The sequence below is a fragment of the Drosophila melanogaster genome, chromosome 3R (genome assembly GCF_000001215.4).
Source record: "Drosophila melanogaster chromosome 3R".
Taxonomy (NCBI): domain Eukaryota; kingdom Metazoa; phylum Arthropoda; class Insecta; order Diptera; family Drosophilidae; genus Drosophila; species Drosophila melanogaster.
The window spans coordinates 19,861,306-19,886,070 of record NT_033777.3 but is presented as its reverse complement, the minus strand read 5'-3'; the positions used below and the strand labels follow the sequence as shown (position 1 = coordinate 19,886,070).

Sequence of the window (24,765 nt, the reverse complement as noted above, 5' to 3'; positions counted from 1 at the left end):
CTATAAATCCTTTCCAGTTAACAAGAAATACCCCTTTTTTGCAAAGCACTTCACAATATATTATCTATTTCAGTTTTTGTTTTCTTTTTTTTTTAAATTAAAGGCACTTATGTAAATTCCATTTTTATAAGTTAACATGCAATCGTTAAAACTGGACACACAGACAACGCCTTTTCGAACTCAAAGTTGAAAAGACATGAGTCAGCATGGGAGAACTTAACCCAGGGCTGCTGGAGACTCATTGAGCTGAGCCTCGCAGCGGTTAGTAGCACATGGAGAACATTAACAATTAATCAGTAGTATCTGTAAAGGCACAACTCAGAAAGCTTTCAACTCCAGTCACTCGCTGCACGAATCGTACTCGCTTTCGCTTTTCTTGATTTTCGTTTTGATGCCCGGCGTTCCGGGAGTTGTGGTTGTGGGTGATGGTAGCGTATTGTTGTTGTCAATAAGCGCAAAAGAGCTATTGCCTCCAATGGGTTTGTGGTAAGTGCTTGGTGGACTGTCCACACAATCGGACGAGGTGCACACACGTTCTTGTATAATGAGTTTCCACAAACGCACTTCGATGCCAACGCTGCAAAATACCAAAAGTTAGTTGAGCATGGATTAAGTGTACTTTTCTTATAAGCTTTAACGCACCGCAGACCCAGCCTCATGAGGTCCAGCTTTTCCATGTTATAGATAAAGTCGTCAAATGTAAAACCTTCATTCAGGATGAGCGTCTTTGAGAACTCGTCTATTTCCTGCTGGGTCAACCACTGCTCCAACTGCTCGTCTACTTCGTGAAGACCAAAGTGATGCTTGTTTAGCTGCCTCCGGGGATTGCCCGCTATATTCGGACGGACTCCGGACGTTCCGCCCACACTGGTACTCATTCTATGGCACTTTTTGTTAAAGCCGTTTATTGTGCGTCTGTTAAGATGAAATTGTGAATTATAATAAAATTTACAATGTCCTACTTGGTTTACCAACCTTAATCTCTTTCTGCCGCCCATGTAAATGTGAGCCAGCTCCTGACTGATATTATGCAGGGCCCTCATGCTCTGCCGCTGCTGCTCAAGGAGCTGGCGTTGCAGCTTCTGCTGATTGTCACGGATGTCTCTCAGGATGCGCGCGCACTCCATCGAACTGGACAGAGCATCCCCGCCCGATTCCGCAGGCGTTAATCCCACACCTTCGCGAGTGTTGCTCGTGGGAAGAACTTTTTCCAGGCTCTGCTTTTCCTGGCTCTCGGTGGAACCCTTCTGCATTAGACTTGTACGCAAGCTCTCATCATCATTTCCAGACAGGTCTTTGTCCGCCAGATTGGCGCCCAGTTCAGGAGAGAAAATAGTGACCGCCGCCTGGACGGCCCGCTTAACCAGATTATCCAATGCGAACATCCAATGGGGTTTGATGCAATGGTACCGCAGTACGCAGACCACGGCGTCCTGAAAGGAGTACAGCGCCAAATGAAGATGGTCCAGAGCAACTGCGTCGTTGTTCAGCTTTTGTTTCAGTTCGTTGATAGTCGCTTCCAAATGCTTTTCGTTTTCGTTCATAATGTAGTCCCGCAGTCCTCGGATTAGAACCTCCAAATCGCTTTTCCTAATCGCAATCGAGTTCTGATCAGCGTCGACCTTCTTCAGCCAAATATCGCAGATCTTGGATTCGTCTAGTGCCAGCACCTTGGAAAGCGTTGTCCGCCTCTGCGAATCCTTTTTAAGCCTGTAAAAACCGTCAGTCTCGCTCGTCTCACTAATGCTCGTACGCAAGGACGGCGTGGAAGGTTCAATCTCTGGCGAGAGCAAAAATCCATGGGAATTTCGCCGTTCAAGCATAAACTGGTTGCTGGGCAGCTCGTCAATGTCCACCGAGGATGAATGCGTTATGCTGAAATAGGAAACAGAAAGTACAATATAAAATTACGTTTATTTTACAATACATCAAGTGCTATCTCTTCTCAGTATCAAAATCCGAGTGCGCATTTTCCAATCATTAAATATGCACTTTACTGATAGCAACAATCAATGTGTTAACTACACGATAAGCAAAGGCACTTGTTACTCTTATAATAGTAGACGATATGGGAAAATATAGAGAAGCACGGAAAAATTTTTATATTCATTAAAATTAGCAAAATATAAATGATAATTTTCAACAGATAAGATAACCTCTGCTTGTAATTGAGGAAGGTCGAACATGATAAGAATAGTCGCAGCGTTTAACTTACTCCAATTCCGGCGTTGTGGGCGTATTGCAGGTTGTGTTGTAGCTCAGCGGCGGTGTGGTTTTGTGCACAAACCGATCAGCCGGCACCGAAATGCTGCGTCCGAACTCAGTATTGATGGGCAGGGCTGGGCGCACCTTGCGGGGTTTACTTATTGAGAAAATTAAAAGTGCAATTAGAAAGGAATTAGGCAAAACAATTAAGCAAACTCACTCTTGTAGGAAGGGATCTTCCAGAAGTTGCGAGGCGGAGGGTCGGTCCATCACGCTGATGGCAAAGCAACGCAAAATAAAGTTCTTTGCGTTGGCGGACAGCTCCTCGGGTATGTTCGGATGCTTCTTGTAAAAGCCCACCTTGAACATGGCCGCATGGGCGCTACCCAGCTCGATAAACGGTGGTTTGCCCGTAGCCATCTCAACGTTTGTGCATCCAAAGGACCAGATGTCAGCCGCCGGGCCATAGCCGCGTACTCCCTGGTCAATCACCTCCGGCGCCATGTACTGCAAGGTGCCCGTAAAGGTCTCCGTCATCGGGTTGATGCGGGCCAGCCGCTTGGAGGTGCCGAAATCGGAGATCTTAACCACGCCGCTATACGTGTTAACCAGCACGTTGTCACCCTTTATATCGCGATGAACAATGTCCTGCTCGTGAAGGTACTTCAGCCCCTCGAGGATCTGCTTGGAGTAGAAGGCCATGGTGGACTCGTTGTCCTTGAGCGGACCCCATTTGGTCTCTAAGAGGTCGGAAAGCGATCCTCCCGGCACCTGCTCCATGAAGATCTTGAAGAAGCCGTTCTCCGAGCACGATCCCAAATAGCGAACTATGTTGCGATGTCGCAGCTGAGAGTGTAACTTAATCTCCTCGTGCAGTGGCTGCACATCCTGCGAGTTCTTTTCCGGCACCTCCTTAATGGCGATTCGCACCTGCGTCTGCTTGTCCCTGGCGGCGTACACGGTGCCATAAGTACCTTTGCCCAGCACCATTTTGCGATTCTGCTCATCGTAGTCGTACTCGTACTACAATTAATAATAATTAGCAAAAGTGGCCGGAATATATGTATATATGAATAATAAATAACTTACCTCGATATTAGCGTCATCATTGCTGAGATTGACAAACACCACCTGATCTGCAGTCATCTCCAGGATCATATCGTAGAACTTTTGTCGTCGTTCAGTGGAGGGAAAATATATTTGAAAATCATCTGAGTTGTGATGGACGTACAAGTAGGCACAACGATCATCCCTCTTGTAAAGGCTGACGGACTTGATCTTCGATGCCACGAAAAGGAAGTCGTGGATTTTCTTACACGCATTCTTTGCGTGAGCCAAACAGATGTTCACAATCTGAATGGACTTCTCATCCGCATCCATGTTTATAGTCACATAACTGGGCATATAAATCTTCTGAGGCTCGAGGATCTGGAATTTGTTTTGAGTTAATAATAAAGCTTAAACTGCAGATCAGGGGTACCAACCAGAATCGGAAAGCGAATGCTGTTCTTAACCTCCTCGGTGTTGGTGGCCTCCAGAAAGAAGTCCATCCAGAACTGGAACACCTGCTCCTCGATGGGCGGCTGGCGTTCCTCGGGCTTCTTTCGAAATCGATGTATAAGAGAGATATTTCCGATGGTCGACTTCAGATACCAGTTGGGTGGCTTTAGCTTGAACATGCACTCGGCAGCTTGAATCGCCTTGGCGTAGTCGTTGGCCAAAACGGAGATCTCAAAGAAGGTGGCCACATCCCAATACTCACTCAGCGAGGATAGGCTGCCCTTTTTACCGATTAAATTGTTTAAGGTCATGCCGATGTGCTGCAACTCCTCCGTATTGGTAAACTCCTTGCCCTCGATAACCAGCAGAGTAGCCAGATTGATGCCTGCATACTCATTCGGCTGCACCTCAAAGCTTTGGCGGTACCACTTGATGGCGTGCGCCAAACTGGTGGCGTCCGTGTAGTCGGATTCCACAAAGATGTCCTTGTAGATGCGGCCGCACAGGCAGAGCATGTCCGGAAAGTGGTTCTCCTTCTTTTCCAGCGCCTTCAGCGAAGATTCCAGAGCCTTTTCACGGTCTCCCTTTCGATTTCTTCGGTTCAGGGCGAAGGCGTACAGGAAACTCATGTTGCCCGTCTCCACGTACTTCCGGGTGTTGGGTATGTTCTTCAGGTCATTGACCAGTCGCACCATGGCATCGTAGTCCTGCACATCCCTCAGCGAGCACATGAAACTGTGTACCACTTCGCCAGACAGGACATGCGGATCGTCCAGCCGCTTTCGCATCTCGTGCAATATACTCTGCAGCTTGGCGCCGTTGGTGGCGTACGTGTCCCGCGCCGTTCGCATGTCACTCAGAAATTTCTCACGCATGTGGGCTCTGTAAATAACCGAAAATAGCTTCGTTTAGTTTTTAGGTACACAAATAATGCATAATAGGAACAGTGTTTCGTGCTCTGGCTGAAAGACTAATTAACTTAGCATCTATCTGGTACACCAAATTTAAGATTTCAATTACTTTCATTTCATTACTTGTTAACCCGTAGTAGTATCACTAAAGTTCGAAGTAATTTAAATTGAAAGGACAATTATGATACTATAAAGAGACTTAAGAATTTTCAGCGATTATTGATATTTTATATGCAATTCCAAGGCCAACACAATAAATCGGTCTGATTCATTTTAGATGCAGGGCGTGACTTTTGCAGCCAATCTGCCGCAGGGGATGTTATAAATAGTGTTCCGATATGCAATCACCGTGCATGACTTACTGCAAAAGGGGACTCCCTAGATTGTACTCACTTCGACTGGATCTCAACATCTTGCAGCTTTCGCTTGAGGCGCCACTGCAAAGTGGGCACTCGTCCTTCGGCATTGGGTTCCTTGCTGTTGTTGCCGCTGTTGGGCTGGCTGGTCAGGTGGCAGGAATTGGTCTCCGCATTCCGCTTGTAGCTGAGAAACAGGTAGTTGGCACACGAGAGCTGCAAGGGGAGTAGAGTGTACCTAATTTAATGACCGCCACTGTGAATGCAGGCCACGCTGCGTTGGTGTACACCGTGCTGTTAGTGTGTGCGTGCCTCTTTGAGTGTTTGCGTGGGCGTGCTCGCATTTGTTATTGTTATTGCTGGGCCAATGCTTTTGTTGCTTTATGGCCGCAGCCAAAACAAAAATAACGAAAACGATTCGACGGAAATACAGTCGAACTTCCATAGTTCAAATTATTGGCTGCCATATGGGAAAGAGGTTTTAGTTATTAACCTCTGGAAAGAGGAAGTTTTTCGGTTTCTTTTGCAATTTGCTAAAGGAAGACTAGTAGATAGAATAATTTTTAGTCATTTTCCAGAAAGAGGTGTCTAAGCACCTAGGTTAGAGACTTGTTATAAACTCAGTTCGCGTTGTGGAAGCTCGACTGTAGAAAGATCAGCAAGAACAACTAGTCCAGGAGTCCACGCAGTTGCTGGTCATAGCATTTATCTTATCGGAAGCGGATTCCCGATCACGAACGCAGATGTTTGCCAGGCACGCCCGGCCAGGTAAACACTTCCGAACGCACCTTGAGACTGAGCGTCTGCTTGGAATCGATGTCGTTGTAGGTGAGGATGTTCTCCTTCATCCCGAAGCTCTCCCTAACGCCGTAGTGATAGGAAAGCGGCCGCTGCTGGGTGAGAATGCTCAGGTCGATAATGGCCACATCGGCGTTGTAAAACGTCTCCAGCACATTCGTCTCGCCGAAGTCCAGGCGCTCGAACTGCAAGGATGCCAAGTGGGGGGGATGTAAGTCAAATCACCCATATGCCATTGTATAACCAAGCTGGCGCACCTGAACCCGCTGAAAGTTGGCGCCCGCCGACTGCACTGCCTGCTTGATCTCCTCCAGCGCACACTGGCGGTCCTCCAGATGGTCGCCCACCGCCGTATCCATTACACACACCACATCCATCGCTGTTTCCATCGCAGCTATTCTTGGCACTTTTCTGCTCTTGGACGGATTTCGCGCACTTCACGCGATTTCTGCACTTTCTGGACGGCCGACACGCGCAGCTCAGTGGCAAAAACTCTCATTACCACGTTCCTGCTGCACTTGCATCGCGTTAATTACCGCGTAACGAATAATTATCAAATAAATAAAGAAACTTTTTGCTTTTGCTGTGTGACCGCTGCACAGCTACCAGCAATATACCGAATGAAGTCACAAAAATACCACACAAATATGCTAACCGACAAAGCCTTGCTGCAGTTTTGGCGCCAAGTTCCCATTTTTTTGAGTCATTTAAAATTTGGTTTAAAAGATATAATATAATTAGGCATATAAAATAATAAGCTTTGTTTATAAATATATTTTAAAAGCACTTAAGGTTCATTATTTTAATTAATTTACAAATATGCAACGTCTAAAAAGTAGTCAAGAGTTTCACTTATTTTACTTTACTTTTTGAACGAAGATTTATTGTTTTGCTAACTTTTTCTAAAGAATTAAAATGTTGTAGGTGTTTTTTTCATGTATTTCTATCTATTATAAACAATTATACAACTCAATAGAACTAGCAAAATAGTATATTAAAAACGTTCTTTATTAAACGAGACACAAGTAGTACGGATATATAACTTTGATCTTAACTAGCATATTCCTTTAGAATGGAGCCCGCGATCACCAGTCGCTGGATTTCGGAGGTGCCCTCGTAGATCTCAGTGATGCGGGCGTCCCTGTAATGACGCTCGGCCGCCATGTCGGTCACGTAGCCCATTCCGCCCAGGATCTGGATACACTGGTGGGAGCACAAGGTGGCCGCCTCCGAGGCAGCCAGCTTGGCCATTGCAGCTTCTTTGGTGTAGGGCTGCTTTTGGTCCTTCAGCCAGGCGGCGCGCCAGGTGAGCAGACGTGCCGACTCCATGGCCAACGACATGTCCGCGATCTTTTGCTGGATGGACTGGAGCTTGGCAATGGGCTTGCCGAAGGCCTGTCGCTTCTGGGCGTAGTCCACGGCCAATTCGAGGGCAGCCTGACCAATGCCCAGCGCCTGGCCAGCGATTCCTATGCGGCCGGCGTCCAGCGTCTGCATGGCAATCTTGAAACCGAAACCCGGCTCGCCCAGCATGTTCTCCTTGGGCACCACGCAGTCCTCGAAAATTAGCTGGCACGTCGAAGATCCCCGGATGCCCAGCTTATCCTCCTTTTTGCCCAGCGAGAAGCCCTTGGTAGCCTTGGGCACAATGAATGCGGAGATGCCCTTGTGCTTCAGCTGCTTGTTGGTGGTGGCGAACACAATGGCTGCCTCCGCCTCGAAGGCATTTGTGATCCAGGCCTTGGTGCCATTCAGCACGAAGTGATCTCCCTTGTCGGTTGCTATGGTGGAAGCAGCTCCAGCATCGGATCCGTTTCCAGGTTCAGAGAGCGCGAAGCAGCCCACTCGTTCGCCGGTGGTAAACGGTGTGATGTAGTCCTTCTTCTGGGCATCGTTTCCGAAAGAGAGAAGCGGTCCCAGATACAGGGAGTTGTTCACCGACATGATGACGCCAGCAGAGGCACAGCCCCTTGAGATTTCCTCCATGGCAATGGCGTAGGCCACATAATCCAGTCCAGTGCCGCCTGATTAACAATAAAGAGATACAATGAGATACTATAAGGAGGGCTGAGGTGGGCGTAATATTAATTACCCAGCTCCTCGGGAATCGCTACTGCCATCACGCCCAGTTCGCCCATCTGGCGGATCTGTTTCTCTGGATACAGGTGCTCCCGATCGAACTTGGCTGCGTTTCCACTGAGCTCATTGTTGGCAAAGTCCCGGCAGGACTTCTGCAGCATCTGGTGCGTCTCCGAAAGCGCCGACAATGAGGCAATTTGACGAGCATTTAAAGATCTGCGGGCTGAATATCAATATCTGGTTTAGGATCTTGCTTATAGAAAACATTTAAATGGCTGGGGCTCAAAGTCCACACATCAGTTTGTCTTACCAATGCATAACGAGCGGGTGAGTACTGATTGCATGTTTGTGTGGGATTGCCTCTTACTAATAATAATTAAATATATTGCATAAAAGACGGATAAAATGTTATAAAAAAAACTCTACTATTACAAAAAATTAAAAATGGACAGTGTGACCAGAGGAGGTCACCGGCTGCATCTGCATGTAACAAGTGGTTCATCACAGGGTGACTCTTGTCCCGAATTTAACAAGTCGTCTTGTTACTAATTTAAAATTAAAATTAAAAATTACTAACTTTTCACTCATACGAAAACACTGATGGGTACTTTTAAAATGAAATAAACATAATTCCTAAGGTGCACGGAAATAAGATCCAACATGCCGCCTGAAAAATACTAAATTCCCAAATTCGTAAATTCTCGCGTGCATTCTACATTTTCAAGCTAAATAATGTTGGTACCATCAAATAATTGTTGATTTGTTTAGTTATTATTAAAAGAACGCAGACCAAACGAGGGAAATATGTCGCAGACATGCCAGAGAACGGAAACACTGACGATAGAGGCTCTAGATTTCATCTACGAGGACGAAATGGAATGTGAGTACCAATGAATACCTAAATGCCGGCTGAACTACGATTGATTTCGCTTTTTACAGACTTGCACCTAAAACAAGCGCCCAGAAAGGAGGAGCAAGTCAAGGCGGTGAAGATAAAGCGACTGACTTGCAACATAAACGGCTGCACTTACTCCACGGACCGGAGAAGAGACTTGAGGCGCCACAGGCGGTCGCAAAAGCACATGCTGCTGGAGTCCTGCTCTGACTCCGAGTCTGAGGTGGAATCGTCACTGTTCTCGTGCAACGTCTGCGGCTACAAGACCGCCAAACGGTATTGCTTCGACCGGCACAAGGAGTCGAGGCGCCACATAATGAAGGAGCAGGAGGAGTGCGAGAAGCTGATGGACGAGGCCGAGAGGGCGGAACCGGCGGTAAAACGCATAAAAAGAGTAGAGGAGCCAGCGCCCGCGGATGCGGAGAAAACACGATACACGGAAGACATCCTGACCACGTGCACGCCGTGTGACTACAGCACCACTCGAAAATCTCAATTCGAGATGCAAGCAAAAAGCCAGGCGAACATCGAGGTCGTGCAAAGCCAGCTGGAGGCTAATGAATACATACAGTATCTGCCCCAGGAGCAGGAACAGATGGTGGAGCTATCTGGGGAGTCTGGGGAGACCGAGGACGAATACCTCGCCTACAAGAAGGAGTGCAGGTGCACCCTGGAGTGCAAGCCCTGCGAATACAGAACGGCCAGGAGATTCTGCTTCGTTCGGCACATGCGATCGGCAAGGCATCTGGCCAAGATTCAAGCTGACCTTGATGGTCTGGAGGAAACTGAAGCTCTTGAGCCAGTAGAATACTTGGAAGCGGAAAATGAGCTGGAGGAGATTGATCACAGAGAGGAGAGAAATTTTGTGGAGGAGCTTGATATGGATGTTATGGAAGAGCCAGATGTTGTGGAGGATATACAGGATATAGATAAGCAAAACGGACTGGAAGAGATCAATCTAGTGGAGATCGACGAGGTGGTTCAAATAGATCCCGGCTTTGAAATGATAGAATATACAACTGCCGAAGAAAACGTTTACGAGGAGATCGTGTACCTGACCACCGAAGACAGTCCGGAGGATATTTCCTACTTCATCGCGCTGGACAATGCATAGATTTGTTAATTTCTCGACTCTTTGGTACTTTTAATTACATCGAAAGCCAACGAATTGTTAAATTACAATCAATGCAATAACCAAACTTTAGATATTAATGAACTGTATAAAAGTTTTTGACTCTTGATAAGCCAAAATTCTTGAATTAAGAAATATTTTAAATGTAAAGAATTGAAAAGCTATGAAAAGATTGTTTATTCGTTGTTACTACGAATAAAGAATATTGATTTTGAAATTTGAAAATTTTGAGTATTATTAATGTTATGTGTGAGTGAGTATCTTTGGAATTTTGTCGAAGTTTTGATGCTGCACAACACTACCAATTTTTACCGTTAAAAATGGCTTATACCAATTTTTATAATATAATAATAATAATAATAATTTCAAGCTTCCATGGAGAGAGTATTGAAACAGAATAGTTTCAATAGTCACCAATGACGGCAGGCACAATCGCGTGCGAGTGCGAATACTTTTGCGCGCCACTGTACATCTGGCAGTTTTCCATTCTGGTTTTGACAGCCCGCTTTTCATCTCTGCGCAGATTCGACGCGCACGCACTGGAACTTGTTTAACGTTTTTATGTTTTTCACTGCACAACTTTGTAAAATCAGCACACGACATTTAACACAGCGCACAATTATTTCCGTGTGTCCTGCGGGAGGGGAAGGACACGTTCACATTCATCAGCACTGAGAAGGAAAAGAGCACCACAGTAGGAGTCCCGTTTGTTGTCCTATTGATTTGCCCCCACTTTTTGGAGTTTTTCGTTGTTCCTTTTCGGCATCCACCGCCCCCGCTGCGCCCACGAAAGACAGGTAAAAACAAAGTGCAAGTGCTCCCAGTGTAAATATAAACAAAAGAGGTGAGATGTGATAACGCTCGCTCACTCTCTCTCTCTCTCTTTGGCGATCTCTCGATAATGCCGCGTGCACTGGTGTGCGTGGGTGTTCATCCAGGCGCCTATATAAAGGGCCGTTCATTCACGGCGAGCCCATTAAGTTTTAACGAGAAGCTGCCGCCAGATCCGTCAGGTGTAAAAGTACCGTGAGTCTTCGCCTCTAGGATTTTCCCATTTCTAAAAAGTGACGCGTGTGGAAAGCTAGTGACTAGTATCACTTACAGGAAGTTGTAAAAAACTAGTGCCATAAAAGTGATCTGAGCCAGTAAAAGTCTTAGATTATTGGCGGCTACAGAACAACAAAATATAAACTCCAATAAAAAGGATAAACATTGAATTAAGTAAAGTGCATTTAGACAAATTTGGATATTTAAAAAAGGAATGCTCAAAACGAACTATTGAATTCAGCAAAACATTATTAAAGTTTTTATTATTTGTTTTAAAAAATTTAGCAAAAATCAATCGCTTTTAATATGTGCACGGGATAAATACGTCAAAATAATCACTTTTAATATCGATGTTTTTTATTTGTATTTGATATTTGAATCCCAAAACTGGCAGAAACCAGGAATTGAACTTAAACTTATGCGCCACCATTGGATTTAAAACAAACATTTATGGGTCCAGTTTACCACTTTGCTTTTATCGCGGCCAAACAAACCGTTCGTGAAAAGTGCTGAAATAATAAAAGAACCGAAAGAGCGCAATCATCATGCGTCCACAATCTTTAGATTCCGCACATTAAGTGGCAGCCGATTGGTTTAGGAGGAACTAATAATAGTTTTAGTTGTAATCCCATTACAGCGGCACCTGTACAGGATACACGTACACCCCGACCAATGACCTGGCACCTGAAGCTAGGGAATCGATAGAATTAGACCAAACCGACCAAGATGCAGTCAATGAAAGCCGATGAACTGCCGGAGAATCCGCGCGAGAAGTCCAACATCTTCTCATCTTTGATGTTCTGGTAAGTTTGTACACCAAAATCTCATAGAATCCTGTCTAATTCATAATCTCATCCTCAGCTTTGCCATGCCCACTTTCTTCAAGGGACGCAAAAAGACACTGGATGAGAATGATTTGTACCGCGCCTTACAGGAGCACAGATCAGGTGAGTTCTGGTAGAATAAGGCCGAAGTTCTCGGTGCGAAAGAACCAAAAATGAATCGCCCACACGCCTTGCATAATAAATGGGCTCGAATTCGGGGCAAGATAATTTATGGACATATCTGCGGACCAGCCGATAAGCAAATTAATTGAATTATTATAAAGAAATCGGCCGACGCGTCAGATAAGCTGATATAAAGTCAAGGAGTTTTGAGTGAGAGAAATATTTTTTATCAGCACGTAGCCAGATTAAGCCACACGTGACGTCATGTGGCAATAGATTGGGTTTTACTAGGTGACCACATCTGACCATGTATTTATTATCTATTAGTCAGCTAGTAAAAGTGCTTTACACAATGGCCAGGCCAATTCCATTCCTTGTGGCAATCATGAGTGGATTTTCGATTTCATCGCCCTTTGCCCAGCTGTTTGGAGTGCTTCCTGGTGGAGATGGTCATTAGTCGCGTGTGAAATCCCTGGGTGCCCGATGTGTCTCGAATGCTTCCTTGCACCCGCTCCCACTACACCTGCATGGAGTATATAATTTATATAATCAACTAAACCGCATATTTACCACACTATCTCCGGCATTCAGACACCACCCGAATGAAGTGCTAAATGCCAGGGAGACACTTCAAGGCACCCGACGATTACGATTAGATAGGGTTTAGCATGCGCCCACTCTTTGTGGTTGTAAAGCCTTTCGGTTATTCCGCCGGTTCGAAGGATCAGCGAGCATTGAAGGGCTCTTCTCTAAAGGGGAAGTTTAGATTAGATATCTGCACTGGCCTATTGCTGCTTGCACCATATATATGTACATATGTACATAACACTATTTCATTGAGATCATTTGGCGGAACTACGGCCGAGTCTAATCCGAACGATAAGATAGCCCTTGGATACGCGCTTTCTGCACCATCACTCATTCTCATTGAATTATACGATCGGCGGAGATAGCGGTATCCAATCTGGCACTTTCAGACCTTTGATTTCCTCGGACAAAAAAAACTTTCGAGGAGCGCCGAAAAGTGACAAACTTGATATCTTTGACAACGTCCGCTGGCCACAATTAATTGAATTTACTGCCCAACATAGTTGATAACGGCTTTTCAACACCCTCGATATTGCACGCAATTAGGCACTCAGGCTTATTTACTTACTTATTATAAATGGGCCCCAAATAATACAGTGTTGAGTGTGGATCGTGCCAAAGGGGTGGCTTATGCAATGCCAACCATAATGGCTCATATCTGGCCAAATATGCGCAGATGATTGAGAACCATATCTAATGCGAAAGGCTTTTGTTTTGCAATTCCTAATCGGTGTGCAATCTAAGGCCACTTGAGCTTGAAATAAGCCTTGCGGAAGTGCCAGAATCTGAATCCCCATATGGAGGGTAGTTGGCTAGGAAATCTGCCCGTCGATAAGATCGATTGGAGGCAATGCAGCTGGTCGGGATTTGCTTTGTTGCCAGCCATAATTCACACTTAAAGCAAAGCACTAGATTGACAATTCACTGGATTTATTGGCCGCGGTTACGGTCAAATTGATTGCAATTCTACTGCTCATTAAGGCCCTCAAATACAGAAGCTAGTGATCGATAAGGACTATTGTTTATTCCCGGACATGGCATTCCCATGAATAATATTCTTTTGTTAGTGTAAGAGAACATACTCGATTGTTTTTCATACTTTAAACCCAATGAAATCTTGTATTGTAATGCCATATTCTGCCTTTTAAACTTTAGTTAAAGCAGATAGAGAGATGGGATGTCCCTCATTCAGCAGATAACATATACTTTATGGCGGTCGTAATGAAAATCTGATTATCATTCATATTTTCCCACTTGACAATTTGAAGGGTTTATACAATGATAAGTTCCGTAACATAGTCAATTTAAATGATGATAAGCTCAAAAATAGATCAGTCATATATGTATTCCTGAGTAAGTGCACATACAAACAGATGAGTAAAAAATCAATAAATTTTTTTTATTACCGTCATGAGTAAATATTGAAAACTGCATTACTTACAAGAGCAACTTAATGGGTGTTTATACTTTGAAGGCTTCTTTAAACACCAAAGTACCATCTGCCAATTATATGCCAACATGCCTCGTTAGTCAGTCAGGAGAAATATATACAGTACAACATGTCCACGGGTGGAGTGCACCTGGTTGATATCTCAATGCCTTTGTTTCCAGATCACCTGGGCAGCAAGCTGAGCGCGGCGTGGGAGAAGGAGGTCGAAAAGAAGCGCAAAAAGAAGAAGACCCCCAGCCTGCTGAAGGCCTCGATGAACGTGTTTGGCTGGCGCCTGGCCGGTCTAGGCCTGGTCCTCTTCATCTTGGAGATCGGTTTCCGGTAAGCTGCCTGCGCCACGCCCAACTCCCGACAGCCTGCTGATTTATAACCCGTAACCCATACTCTTCTCAGAGTCACCCAGCCGCTGTTCCTGGGCGGTCTGGTGGCCTACTATGCGGACGCGAGCAACCAGGAAGGCGATAACCAGACGAAGGCATACCTCTACGCCCTGGGCGTGATCTTGACAAGCGCCTGCAACGTGCTCTTCATGCATCCCTACATGCTGGGCATGTTCCACATCGGCATGAAGGCCAGAATAGCCATGACAAGTGAGTTGGGATGGGGATGGCTCCCTTTGTGACACATGAATAACGATCGCGCCCTGCAGGCATGATATATCGGAAGGCGCTGCGATTGAGTCGAACGGCGCTGGGCGATACCACAATTGGTCAGGTGGTCAATCTCATCTCGAACGATGTGGGCCGGCTGGACGTTTCGGTCATCCACATGAACTATTTATGGCTGGGTCCGGTGGAGATTGGCATTATCACGTACCTCATGTACAGGGAGGTAAGTAATCACAGATAGTTTGGATTGCTGTTTAAATCATAATTAAGTTACTACTTATTGCTTTGTTACTTTTTTTCATTTTGTAATTATTTTATTTATATATATCCTAGAAGAAAAAGTTTTATTGGGGTAGGTCGTAATATAGACTATCTGAATTGTTTGATATTTTATTTATATTTATTATAATGGATTAGAATTTAAAACTTATTCAAGTTCCATTTAAATATACAATTTTTTTAAAAATTTCTAAGACTCTTGAGCGCAGTTGATATTAATATCTAAATATGAATCTTTTGAAAGTCCACCTAGTAACACCCACTTCTCTCACAGATTGGTATCTCCGCCTTCTTCGGCGTGGCGGTGATGTTGCTGTTTATACCCCTGCAAGCCTATCTGGGCAAGAAGACCTCCGTGCTGCGATTGAAAACGGCTCTGCGGACGGATGAGCGAGTGCGCATGATGAACGAGATCATTTCGGGCATCCAGGTGATCAAGATGTATGCGTGGGAAATTCCCTTCAGCAAGATGATCAACTATGTGCGCACCAAGGAGATGAACGCCATCCGCAATGTGAACTACATCCGAGGCACGCTGCAAAGCTTCATCATGTTCGTCACGAGGATATCGGTGTTTGTGAGCTTGGTTGGATTCGTGCTGCTTGGAAAGCTTCTGACCGCCGAGAAGGCCTTCGTGATCACCGCCTACTACAATATCCTGCGTAACACCATGACCGTCTACTTCCCCATGGGAATATCCCAGTTTGCCGAACTATTGGTCTCGATCCGCCGTATCCAGACATTCATGCTGCACGAGGAGACAAAGGTGCGTGACAAGTCGGAGGACCTGGACGAGCAGAAGCTGGGCAAGGCGGGTCTAATTGCTGAACCCACAGTGGCCCAGACCACTGGTGTCCTGAAGCCAAGCAGTCGTCGCACCAGCGAAGCGGAGCACAGTATCGTCATAAGCAAGCTAAAGGCCAAATGGGATCAGAAGAACACGGACAACACGTTGGATAACATTTCGCTAAAGTTCAAGCCGCGTCAACTTGTGGCCGTCATTGGACCAGTGGGCTCTGGAAAATCAAGCTTGATTCAGGCTGTGCTGGGAGAACTGAATCCGGATTCTGGTTCGGTCAAAGTCAACGGAACTCTCTCGTACGCCTCCCAGGAGCCGTGGCTCTTCACCGGCACTGTTCGCCAGAACATCCTCTTCGGACTGCCCATGGATAAGCATCGCTACCGCACTGTGGTCAAAAGGTGTGCCCTGGAGCGGGACTTCGAGCTGTTGCCCTATGCTGACAAGACTATTGTGGGTGAGAGAGGAGCATCTCTCTCCGGAGGACAGAAGGCGCGTATAAGTTTGGCCAGAGCTGTTTACCGGAAGGCTGACATCTACCTGTTGGACGATCCCCTTAGTGCCGTGGATACCCATGTCGGACGTCATCTGTTCGATCAGTGTATGCGTGGATTCCTGCGCGAGGAAATCGTACTGCTTGTGACCCATCAACTGCAGTTCCTAGAACAGGCCGACGTTATTGTGATCATGGACAAGGGCAAGATCAGCGCTATGGGCACCTACGAGTCCATGGCCAAGAGCGGTTTGGACTTCGCCCAAATGCTGACGGATCCCAGCAAGAAGGATGAGGGTGCCGGTGATGCCCCGGACAAGAAGAGCCTCTCGAGGCAGAACAGTAAATTGCGCGACCGACACGGTAGCATCTCCTCCATGGAATCTGCTGCCGAATCCTTGGCGGCGGAGTCACCCATGCAGACGCAGGAAGGTCGCGTCGAGGGGCGCATAGGAATGAAGCTCTACAAAAAGTACTTTGGAGCGAATGGCTACGGACTGTTTATCGTATTTGCGTTCTTCTGCATTGGTGCCCAGGTGCTGGCCTCTGGTGGTGATATCTTCTTGTCCTACTGGTAAGTTTGATACCCGAAAGAAAAGATAAGGGTTTTCCTAACCGTTTAATTGCTTATCCAGGGTGAACAAAAATGGTGAAGCTGAGCGTGATACCTTTATGGCCAGATTGAGACGCGCCTTCCCCGAAACCCGCATCAATGCCGATACCGATCCTGTTGACATCTACTACTTCACCGGCATCAATGTGTCTGTGATCATCTTCTCGCTGGTGCGGAGCATGCTCTTCTTCTACCTGGCAATGCGCAGTTCGACGACCCTGCACAACACCATGTTCCAAGGTGTGACCCGAGCGGCGATGCATTTCTTCAACACCAATCCCTCCGGACGCATCCTCAATCGCTTCTCCAAGGACTTGGGTCAAGTGGACGAGATTCTTCCCTCCGTGATGATGGACGTGATGCAGATCTTCCTCGCAATCGTGGGCATCGTAGTCGTCCTATGTATCATTAACGTTTGGTACATCCTCGCCACGGTGTTCCTTGTGATCGTTTTCTACCTCCTGCGCGTCTTCTATCTGAGCACATCCCGTGACGTGAAGCGACTCGAAGCTGTCAGTAAGTGAAATTGATATTATACCTGGTGCACATACGATTTTAGTGTAATCAGGTTTATTAAATCAATATATTTTATATCAACAGCACGCTCCCCCATTTACTCCCACTTGAGTGCTTCCCTTAATGGCCTGGCCACCATCCGAGCATTTGGAGCGCAGAAGGAACTGATTGCCGAATTCGACAACTACCAGGATATGCACAGCTCTGGCTACTATATGTTCCTTGCCACGAGTCGAGCCTTTGGATACTGGCTCGACTGCGTTTGTGTTGTCTACATCGCTGTAATCACATTGAGCTTCTTCCTCTTCTCCCCGGAGAACGGAGGTGACGTCGGTCTTGCTATTACCCAAGCCATGGGCATGACCGGTATGGTCCAGTGGGGAATGAGACAATCGGCCGAGCTGGAAAACACAATGACGGCAGTGGAGAGAGTGGTGGAATATGAGGATCTTGAACCGGAGGGTGACTTCGAATCCAAGCCAAATAAAAAGCCGCCAAAGGATTGGCCAGAGGATGGAAAGATCGTGTTCGACGACCTCTCGCTGAAGTACTTCCCCGACAAGGCGGCCGACTACGTGCTCCGATCCCTGAACATCGCTATCGAGGGTTGCGAAAAGGTGGGCATTGTGGGACGAACTGGTGCCGGCAAATCTTCGCTGATCAACGCTCTGTTCCGTCTGTCCTACAACGAGGGAGCCATCCTGATCGACAGGCGCGACACCAACGACCTGGGACTGCACGATCTGCGCAGCAAGATCTCCATTATTCCTCAGGAACCGGTGCTGTTCTCGGGCACCATGCGTTACAATCTGGATCCCTTCGACGAGTATAGCGACGCCAAGCTGTGGGAGTCTCTGGAGGAGGTTAAGCTTAAGCAAGTGGTGGCTGATCTTCCCAGTGGTTTGCAGAGCAAGATATCCGAAGGCGGCACCAACTTCAGCGTGGGACAGCGACAGCTGGTGTGCCTAGCTAGGGCCATTCTCCGAGAGAATCGCATTTTGGTGATGGACGAGGCAACGGCTAACGTCGATCCGCAGACGGATGCTCTTATCCAGACGACGATTAGGAACAAATTCAAGGACTGCACGGTGCTCACGATTGCCCATCGATTGCATACGGTTATGGACTCGGACAAGGTGCTAGTAATGGACGCAGGAAAGGCGGTGGAGTTCGGATCTCCGTTCGAGCTGCTCACAACCAGCGAGAAGAAGGTCTTCCACAGCATGGTGAAGCAGACGGGAGACTCCACTTTCGATGCCCTGCTGAAGGTTGCCCAAAAGGTGGGATTGCGTTTTAAGATTCAATGTAACTTGTCCACATGCCTAAGCTCTTTGTCTTCCTTTCAGGCCCATGATGACAACCTGCGGCTCAAGAAGGATTCTTGACATTTCGCCGTTCCGAAGGCTTTTAAAGACTACATACTTAAGATACTGGAACCAATTACGAATCATCCGGCGGCCAATGCGGGCATTCAGAAGACCTTCCTCTTTGCGGAGGCCTCCAAGCAGAAGTTGTTAGGATAGCAAGCCATCAGCGGCGCCAGCAGACATCCCCACTGAGCTGCCGCTGAGAAACTTTTTACAAGACGTGTACAAATCAAAATAATAGTTAGTCAGGTGTATAAAACTAGGAAACTGATGAGAAATCAAACAGCAAGACAATAAGCTGATGTTAGAGGAGCGTAGGGACTAAATGTTTTTGTACCTTAAAAAAAAGAAAGATTGATATAAACTGCAAATTGTGCAATAATTAATTTTAGCTGAACTTTGTGCATTGGCCTTCAAAAGGTCGCATTGCATTTGTATTATGTGTTCCAGTAAAACGACAATAACAACCTTAAAGAAAAAAAAAACCCAATGAAAAGCCCCAAAAAAAGAAAAAACTAAAAGAGAATTCTATGAAATGTTACGCCTAGTATAAATATATGAGTGTTTTTATAGTAATTTATTAATGTACAGGTATACAATAAATGTAACAGCTCGGTTGGTTCTTTTGTTAAAACGTTTTTATTTGTTTTATTTCATTATAACGATTTAGCGACTTACATTAGCCTGCTATATACACTAAGAGATTGTACGCATTTAACTCAAAAGTATCTTCCATTAGCTGCAAAGCCCTCACTATAATTATTGTAAATAATGGCTAAAAGCGGATATAGTAACTCATATTTAGTTGATGTTGTATTATGTTAGATGATGTTGTATGTTAGAGTTGGCTTAGCTTTATTTGCCTCTGCACTAAATTGCAGTTCAGCATGTGCTACATGGAATATAGATAGGTGGCCTGCCCCGCGCATCCTACAGGACCAGCGACAGCCACGCGGCCATCAGGCAGAATCCTCCGACGGTCGCGTACGGTTGCAGACGCTTCTCGCCAGTCAAAGCGCGGTAGTACATGCAGCCGCTGAAAAGCATCATGCCCGTAATCATCAAAGTGCCAGTCTGCGGGAGGAAATAAACCAATTACTTTAAGTAACCACAGTCATTTGGGCCTGTTCCAAGCCCCACTGTTCTCGAAATCTATATGAAAAGCTAAGCACGACTATTGTAATTAAACGATTTTAGGATGCAAAGAATTTATAGCATTTAAATGTTTAGTCAGGAATCAAGATATACATATGTAAGAAATTCCAAATTGCAAATAGTTTACCCAAAATTTAAGTCACATTGTTATCTAAATGCATTTACATTTCTTAATCAGAAAACTCTAAAACGGAACAGGCCCTATAGTTTATAGTCTAGGAGTAGAAGTTTGCGAAGATGGCCAGCGTTTTGAGTGCATATTTGGTGTTAGCTTTAGTTGTTAGCTTTAAAACGTCGACAAAACGGAGCTCGATAAAGCCCAGATTTTACTTATTAAATAAGGCTGATGACAACAAATACCAATTACAAGATAACAGCAAAAACGAGAAAATCTATGCCTTTTTGGTACATTTTTAACATACGATTGTAATTATGAAGAGAGTAAATCAACAAATTCCTACCCAAAACCCCGAACCCATATCAGCTATGAACCTGCTCATATCACAAACCTAAGAGTTATCCGAATTAACGCAATTATTATACAAGTATCGTGTGTGGTATTGAAAATTACTTTGTAAGCTGCAATTAGTGGTTGTTGAACATTTAGCTTTAGCTTTGGAAACATTTCATATACAACATAAATATACATATGCATACCTATATTATAAAGAAGTAACTTGGAGAAAGCGCTTGGCTCAAATCAATATTCATTCATAGCTCAATTTTGTAATGTCAATCAGCGCATTAGACTAGCTAAGCAGAGAGTCAATTATTCGAGTATCAATGTTGGAGTTTCGATTCGAGAGTAACGCGAGTTGTTATAAATTCCGTTCAGAGATCTAACTTTACACAGAGTTTATGTAAATGACAAACCAACAAAGAAAGCTTTACAAATAAACCAAATACACGACCGAGATCAATTATGATAAATGGTTTCCTTGGGGTCAGTACAGAGGATGGGCCTGGCGGAGGTAGGACTTAACCAGGCACATCTTCAACGAAATACAAATTTTGACTTTTTCCATTTAAACTTACGAATACGGGATAGTGGGCCAGAGGCATGGCCATCATGGCAAAGGAGTGCAGAAAGTGGATGCGATTGGCCACATCAGCAAAGGCCTGCGAGTCCACCTGCTCCTTGGGATCGCTGACGTCCTTCAGGACGTACTTGCAGTAGGCGCCCATAAAGATGGCCGACGCGCCGACGATCCCGGCCAGCCGAATGAAGTGGTAATGGCAGCCGGCCAGTCGATAGAGTGATCCGTGTGAATGCGCGTAGCTGTGGGCGGCAGGGAGCACCGCCATACTCGTCTCCTGCACCGGCACCTTCTTGGGACGCAGACCCTGCAGGAAGACAGTTAAGAATTATAAATCCGGAACATTGTCTAGGAAAAGTCGATTAGTTACAAGCGTGCGGAGCAGGGCGGATGCGGACGAGGCTACCATCTTGCTGACAGGATTGCCCAGGGTCACGTATTCAATGGTGTCAGCGACTGACATTGTGTATTGTTTGCTCAAACTTTGTTTGGCGATGGAAAATCAGCTGCGGCGCTACTACAAATTTTGACGCAAAATGCCCTGGCCTTGCCGGACTGCCGTTGTATTCGATGTTGCCAATTGTTTGGATTCTAGAAATATGAATGCCTCGGGAACGAGAATTTCTTACCATTTGAAGTGAGAAGAAATGGTGATATAAGCAACAAAACAGAACATATATAGGTACTTTGGAGACTTTTATATCCCTGGTTAAACCTTTCAAATTCAAGCTTTCATTTATTTGCGAAAAACTAAACCAATATAGAGTTAGTTGATGATTATTTTTAATAATTCCGACAAAAGAACTACTTGCAATCCATAACTCAGAAGTCGCTCTTAGTAAAAAATCACAGCTGATAAATTCGCTTCACTTGACAACCCTACCGTTTGACCGGTGCGGATACACTGAAATATCAGTGCTGCTCAATTGGGAAAGCTAAATTTTTTCGCCGGCTGTGCGAATAAAAGCAAGGCAAGTGAGAGAACTGATTTAAACCCCTTATCGGCCGATTCGTGAGCAGGTCGGGGCGATAATAAGAATATAAGAATACATATACATAAGCTGAATAAGCAAAGCAACCACTGACAATTCGATCGCTTTTCAGTCGAATCAGCGCAGTTGAACAATGAAAACTGCAACTCATTGCGCATTTTTAATTATCGCGACTATAGTCGCAATAAGCGGAGCAAAAGGAGTAGAGGGGGAACGCCCCTACAGGCGGAGCTTCATCAATCCGTATCCACGCTACCAGTTCTTTGACGATGGTGTCGATCCCGGGGAGCCCCTGTTCCTGACGCCCCTGATCAACAATGCTTCGATGAGCAAGCAAGAGGTTCAAAAGCTGGCCCGCGTCGTAGGCTCCCAGTTCCATGGCGTTGAGAGCTACTCCGGCTATTTGACCGTGGACCCTGGCTTCAAATCCAACATGTTCTTCTGGTACTTCCCCGCCGAGCAGGAGCCGGAATATGCGCCAGTGGTCCTGTGGCTTCAGGGTGGACCAGGTGCCTCCTCGCTCTTCGGTTTGTTCACAGAGAATGGACCACTAGAGTTGGATGGTCATGGGAAGCTTCAGAAACGCAACTATACCTGGAGCAAGACACACAATCTCATCTACATTGACAATCCCGTGGGCACTGGCTTTAGTTTTACAGAGAACGATGCCGGCTATGCTACGAACGAGAAGGATGTGGGCCGCAATCTGCACGAGGCTGTGATGCAGCTGTACGAACTCTTCGAGTGGAGCAACTCCTCTGGTTTCTGGGTCACCGGCGAGTCCTATGCCGGAAAATACGTTCCCGCCCTGGCTTACCACATCCACAAGGTACAAAATGCCATAGAGACCCGCGTCTATGTGCCGCTCAAGGGCGTGGCCATCGGAAATGGTCTCTCGGATCCGCTGCATCAGCTGAAGTACGGTGACTATCTCTACCAGCTGGGCCTGATCGACGAGCACGGACTGCAGAGTTTCCACGATGCCGAGGCAAAGGGTGCTGAATGCATTAAGAGTCACGACATGGAGTGCGCCTTCGACGTATTTGATTCCCTAATCAACGGGGACCTTACCAATGGCTCACTGTTCAGCAACCTTACTGGATACAACTGGTACTACAACTACTTGAAGACGCATGATGATGATGGCGCCAACTTGGGCGAATTTCTGCAGGCGGGCGCCACTCGGCGGGCAATTCATGTGGGCAATAAGACATTCCATGATCTGGACAAGGAGAACAAGGTGGAACTTCACTTGAAGAAGGATATCATGGACTCGGTGGCCCCGTGGATAGCCGAACTGCTGGCCCACTATACTGTGTGCATCTACAGCGGGCAGCTAGACATTATTGTTGCCTATCCACTGACGCGCAATTATCTCAACCAACTAAAGTTCCCCGGCTCGGACAAGTACAAGGTGGCTCCCCGCGAAGTGTGGCGCGTTGGGAAGGAAGTGGCCGGCTATGTCAAGCACGCCGGACATCTTGTGGAGATCATGGTCCGCAATGCCGGGCACATGGCTCCTCACGATCAGCCCAAGTGGCTGTACATGATGATTGATCACCTTACTCATTACAAGCACTAGGAAATGCGTACTTAAACTATTCAGTACAATTTGGAGACCAAATTTAAGCCTTTGTTTTTAAAATTAATCATGAATAATTTGGTGTGAGTTTTGAATGCATAAATATGTTGATGAGAGCATTGGGTTGTTAATACTCAACTAAATTCATATAATTTGTTACAGAACTGTATATAACAACAAAGATTAAAACATCAAAAAGAAAATCAACAAAAATGTTGAGATGAAATTAATCCTAGGTTACTTCCCTTTAGTTATTCTATCCAATATAAGCTACAGTCAATTAACAAAGCTTTTAATTCAACTAGTCCAAAAAACGCAGTTAATAATTAACTATCCGTTGCTCCTTTAAAGTTCCTGGCCACCAGGAAGTGCTCGGCGGAGTCTCCGCGGCTAGCGCGCGGTTTTACTCTCTTCACTTTCTCATAAAACCTAAGCATATCTCGCTCCAGCTTGGGCACGTCGCCATTATCCCACACCTTGACCACCAGATGGGCCTGCGGAGCAGACATGGCCAGGGCAAAGCGCAGCACCTCGTAGCAGAGGTTAGTGATGCTCTCCTGGTCCAGCATCCTCACTCCGGTGGCATTGGGTGCCATATCGGACAGCACGCAGTTGACCTTTCTGTCTTGTAACGCTTCCCTCAGCCGCTTTTGTGCCAGCGAAGAAGTGAAATCCATGCCGCCAAAGATTGTGGCACCCGGCACAGCATGGAAATGCAACAGGTCGATGCTAAAGACGGCTCCCTGTGGCGCCCGCTCCTGCTTTCCGTTGGCATTGGTCCGCTCCACGGCCACCTGGGTCCAGCTGCCAGGAGCAGCTCCGCATTCCAAAACTGTGTCTCCGGGCCGCAGTATTCCGTATTTGTCGTCGATCTCCAGTAATTTGAAGGCACTCCGGCAGCGATAGTTCATCATGCGGGCCTTCTCCACGTACGGATCCGCCAGTTGGCGCGTAAGCCACTCCTGGGAGCTCTTGCTCCGTCCTTTGAGGTTCCGCGGCTGCTGTTTGGCATACTTTCCGCCTATTTCCGTGTGCAGCAGGCGTTTAAAAACACAATTACCCGTAAAAACAAGACGCATTGTGTAATATCGAAATTAGATCGCCTATCGATTTTTATCGACCAAAGTCAATACAAGTTCTGGGAAGTTTACACTGCAAGCGCAGAAACTCCAAAGCTCACATTATATTACCACGTATATGTTACAATTTTATCCATGTTGGAATAAAAAGATCTTTTCACATTTAAATTGATTTTATGGCAACAGCGATGGGTAACAATAAGATTTCCATTGCTGCCATCTCAAGCGTCAGTGTGAATGGGATATTATTTCGTTGCATATTTGGCTCGTTGCGTGCTCCCTGGTCACACTTCAAACCAGTACGGTCTTTTCCCAATTATCTGCCCACTGTCACTCT

The 24,765-nt window shown here is 46.0% G+C and overlaps 7 protein-coding genes across 15 annotated transcripts; 3 read left to right on the top strand and 4 right to left on the bottom strand.

Moving 5' to 3' along the window:
* Positions 1–40: 40 nt before the first annotated feature.
* On the bottom strand, positions 41–6,352 carry Ask1 (Apoptotic signal-regulating kinase 1). Of its 2 annotated transcripts, NM_057741.4 has the most exons (10): positions 6,028–6,352; positions 5,761–5,955; positions 5,010–5,188; positions 3,690–4,587; positions 3,295–3,633; positions 2,426–3,228; positions 2,216–2,362; positions 976–1,875; positions 643–915; positions 41–577 (listed from the first exon to the last, which is right to left on the bottom strand). In NM_057741.4, the coding sequence occupies exons 1-10, from the start codon at positions 6,145–6,147 to the stop codon at positions 340–342; spliced, it is 4,092 nt and encodes a 1,363-aa protein (NP_477089.3). In that variant the 5' UTR covers positions 6,148–6,352; the 3' UTR covers positions 41–339. The 2 variants fall into 2 exon arrangements, with proteins under 2 accessions (NP_477089.3, NP_996240.1); NM_206518.2 differs by having other exon boundaries at positions 5,010–5,955.
* A 409-nt stretch (positions 6,353–6,761) lies between these two features.
* Positions 6,762–8,334, bottom strand: Arc42 (Activator-recruited cofactor subunit 42). Its single transcript, NM_142583.3, has 3 exons — positions 8,160–8,334; positions 7,863–8,072; positions 6,762–7,794 (listed from the first exon to the last, which is right to left on the bottom strand). The coding sequence occupies exons 1-3, from the start codon at positions 8,191–8,193 to the stop codon at positions 6,821–6,823; spliced, it is 1,218 nt and encodes a 405-aa protein (NP_650840.1). The 5' UTR covers positions 8,194–8,334; the 3' UTR covers positions 6,762–6,820.
* A 222-nt stretch (positions 8,335–8,556) lies between these two features.
* Positions 8,557–10,097, top strand: CG17186 (uncharacterized protein). Its single transcript, NM_142582.3, has 2 exons — positions 8,557–8,729; positions 8,789–10,097. The coding sequence occupies exons 1-2, from the start codon at positions 8,654–8,656 to the stop codon at positions 9,856–9,858; spliced, it is 1,146 nt and encodes a 381-aa protein (NP_650839.1). The 5' UTR covers positions 8,557–8,653; the 3' UTR covers positions 9,859–10,097.
* Positions 10,098–10,392: 295 nt separating this feature from the next.
* Positions 10,393–20,654, top strand: Mrp5 (Multidrug resistance protein 5). 5 transcript variants are annotated; one of them, NM_001275817.1, is made up of 10 exons: positions 10,393–10,673; positions 11,544–11,726; positions 11,785–11,870; positions 14,070–14,229; positions 14,302–14,498; positions 14,558–14,739; positions 15,070–16,661; positions 16,723–17,216; positions 17,269–18,496; positions 18,563–18,923. In NM_001275817.1, the coding sequence occupies exons 2-9, from the start codon at positions 11,650–11,652 to the stop codon at positions 17,325–17,327; spliced, it is 2,847 nt and encodes a 948-aa protein (NP_001262746.1). In that variant the 5' UTR covers positions 10,393–10,673; positions 11,544–11,649; the 3' UTR covers positions 17,328–18,496; positions 18,563–18,923. The 5 variants fall into 4 exon arrangements, with proteins under 5 accessions (NP_001262746.1, NP_001262745.1, NP_001097841.1 ...); NM_001104371.2 differs by lacking the exon at positions 10,393–10,673 and adding an exon at positions 10,847–10,902; NM_142581.2 differs by lacking the exon at positions 10,393–10,673 and adding an exon at positions 10,847–10,902 and having other exon boundaries at positions 11,561–11,726; positions 17,301–19,192.
* On the bottom strand, positions 19,202–21,575 carry CG4686 (uncharacterized protein). Of its 2 annotated transcripts, none has more exons than NM_142580.3 (3): positions 21,146–21,575; positions 20,774–21,082; positions 19,202–19,657 (listed from the first exon to the last, which is right to left on the bottom strand). In NM_142580.3, exons 1-3 carry the CDS (start codon positions 21,236–21,238, stop codon positions 19,514–19,516), a joined length of 546 nt encoding a protein of 181 aa, NP_650837.1. In that variant the 5' UTR covers positions 21,239–21,575; the 3' UTR covers positions 19,202–19,513. The 2 variants fall into 2 exon arrangements, with proteins under 2 accessions (NP_650837.1, NP_001262744.1); NM_001275815.1 differs by having other exon boundaries at positions 21,146–21,313.
* Positions 21,576–21,677: 102 nt separating this feature from the next.
* Positions 21,678–23,554, top strand: CG4572 (uncharacterized protein). 3 transcript variants are annotated; one of them, NM_169879.3, is made up of 2 exons: positions 21,678–21,746; positions 21,880–23,554. In NM_169879.3, exon 2 carries the CDS (start codon positions 21,901–21,903, stop codon positions 23,347–23,349), a length of 1,449 nt encoding a protein of 482 aa, NP_732457.1. In that variant the 5' UTR covers positions 21,678–21,746; positions 21,880–21,900; the 3' UTR covers positions 23,350–23,554. The 3 variants fall into 3 exon arrangements, with proteins under 3 accessions (NP_732457.1, NP_732456.1, NP_650836.1); NM_169878.3 differs by having other exon boundaries at positions 21,678–21,795; NM_142579.4 differs by having other exon boundaries at positions 21,678–23,554.
* On the bottom strand, positions 23,471–24,461 carry Mrm2 (Mitochondrial rRNA methyltransferase 2). Its single transcript, NM_142578.4, has one exon. It carries the CDS (start codon positions 24,426–24,428, stop codon positions 23,676–23,678), a length of 753 nt encoding a protein of 250 aa, NP_650835.1. The 5' UTR covers positions 24,429–24,461; the 3' UTR covers positions 23,471–23,675.
* Between the last annotated feature and the right edge of the window lie 304 nt (positions 24,462–24,765).

What these genes read in the sequence shown, in the direction of transcription:
- Ask1 (NM_057741.4), bottom strand. Translation starts at nt 6,147, where the DNA reads ATGGATGTGGTGTGTGTAATGGATACGGCGGTGGGCGACCATCTGGAG. An exon ending in ATGATGACGCTAATATCGAG is followed by an intron (nt 3,229 to 3,294) that starts GTAAGTTATTTA and finishes TATTAATTGTAG; the next exon opens with TACGAGTACGACTACGATGA. An exon ending in CTCATGAGGCTGGGTCTGCG is followed by an intron (nt 578 to 642) that starts GTGCGTTAAAGC and finishes GGTATTTTGCAG; the next exon opens with CGTTGGCATCGAAGTGCGTT.
- Arc42 (NM_142583.3), bottom strand. Translation starts at nt 8,193, where the DNA reads ATGCAATCAGTACTCACCCGCTCGTTATGCATTG. An exon ending in CACCCGCTCGTTATGCATTG is followed by an intron (nt 8,073 to 8,159) that starts GTAAGACAAACT and finishes ATTGATATTCAG; the next exon opens with CCCGCAGATCTTTAAATGCT. An exon ending in AGCGATTCCCGAGGAGCTGG is followed by an intron (nt 7,795 to 7,862) that starts GTAATTAATATT and finishes ATTGTTAATCAG; the next exon opens with GCGGCACTGGACTGGATTAT.
- CG17186 (NM_142582.3), top strand. Translation starts at nt 8,654, where the DNA reads ATGTCGCAGACATGCCAGAGAACGGAAACACTGACGATAGAGGCTCTA. An exon ending in CTACGAGGACGAAATGGAAT is followed by an intron (nt 8,730 to 8,788) that starts GTGAGTACCAAT and finishes CGCTTTTTACAG; the next exon opens with ACTTGCACCTAAAACAAGCG.
- Mrp5 (NM_001275816.1), top strand. Translation starts at nt 11,650, where the DNA reads ATGCAGTCAATGAAAGCCGATGAACTGCCGGAGAATCCGCGCGAGAAG. An exon ending in TTCTCATCTTTGATGTTCTG is followed by an intron (nt 11,727 to 11,784) that starts GTAAGTTTGTAC and finishes TCTCATCCTCAG; the next exon opens with CTTTGCCATGCCCACTTTCT. An exon ending in CTTACAGGAGCACAGATCAG is followed by an intron (nt 11,871 to 14,069) that starts GTGAGTTCTGGT and finishes CTTTGTTTCCAG; the next exon opens with ATCACCTGGGCAGCAAGCTG.
- CG4686 (NM_142580.3), bottom strand. Translation starts at nt 21,238, where the DNA reads ATGTCAGTCGCTGACACCATTGAATACGTGACCCTGGGCAATCCTGTC. An exon ending in CCGCCCTGCTCCGCACGCTT is followed by an intron (nt 21,083 to 21,145) that starts GTAACTAATCGA and finishes GTCTTCCTGCAG; the next exon opens with GGTCTGCGTCCCAAGAAGGT. An exon ending in TGGCCCACTATCCCGTATTC is followed by an intron (nt 19,658 to 20,773) that starts GTAAGTTTAAAT and finishes TTCCTCCCGCAG; the next exon opens with ACTGGCACTTTGATGATTAC.
- CG4572 (NM_169879.3), top strand. Translation starts at nt 21,901, where the DNA reads ATGAAAACTGCAACTCATTGCGCATTTTTAATTATCGCGACTATAGTC.
- Mrm2 (NM_142578.4), bottom strand. Translation starts at nt 24,428, where the DNA reads ATGCGTCTTGTTTTTACGGGTAATTGTGTTTTTAAACGCCTGCTGCAC.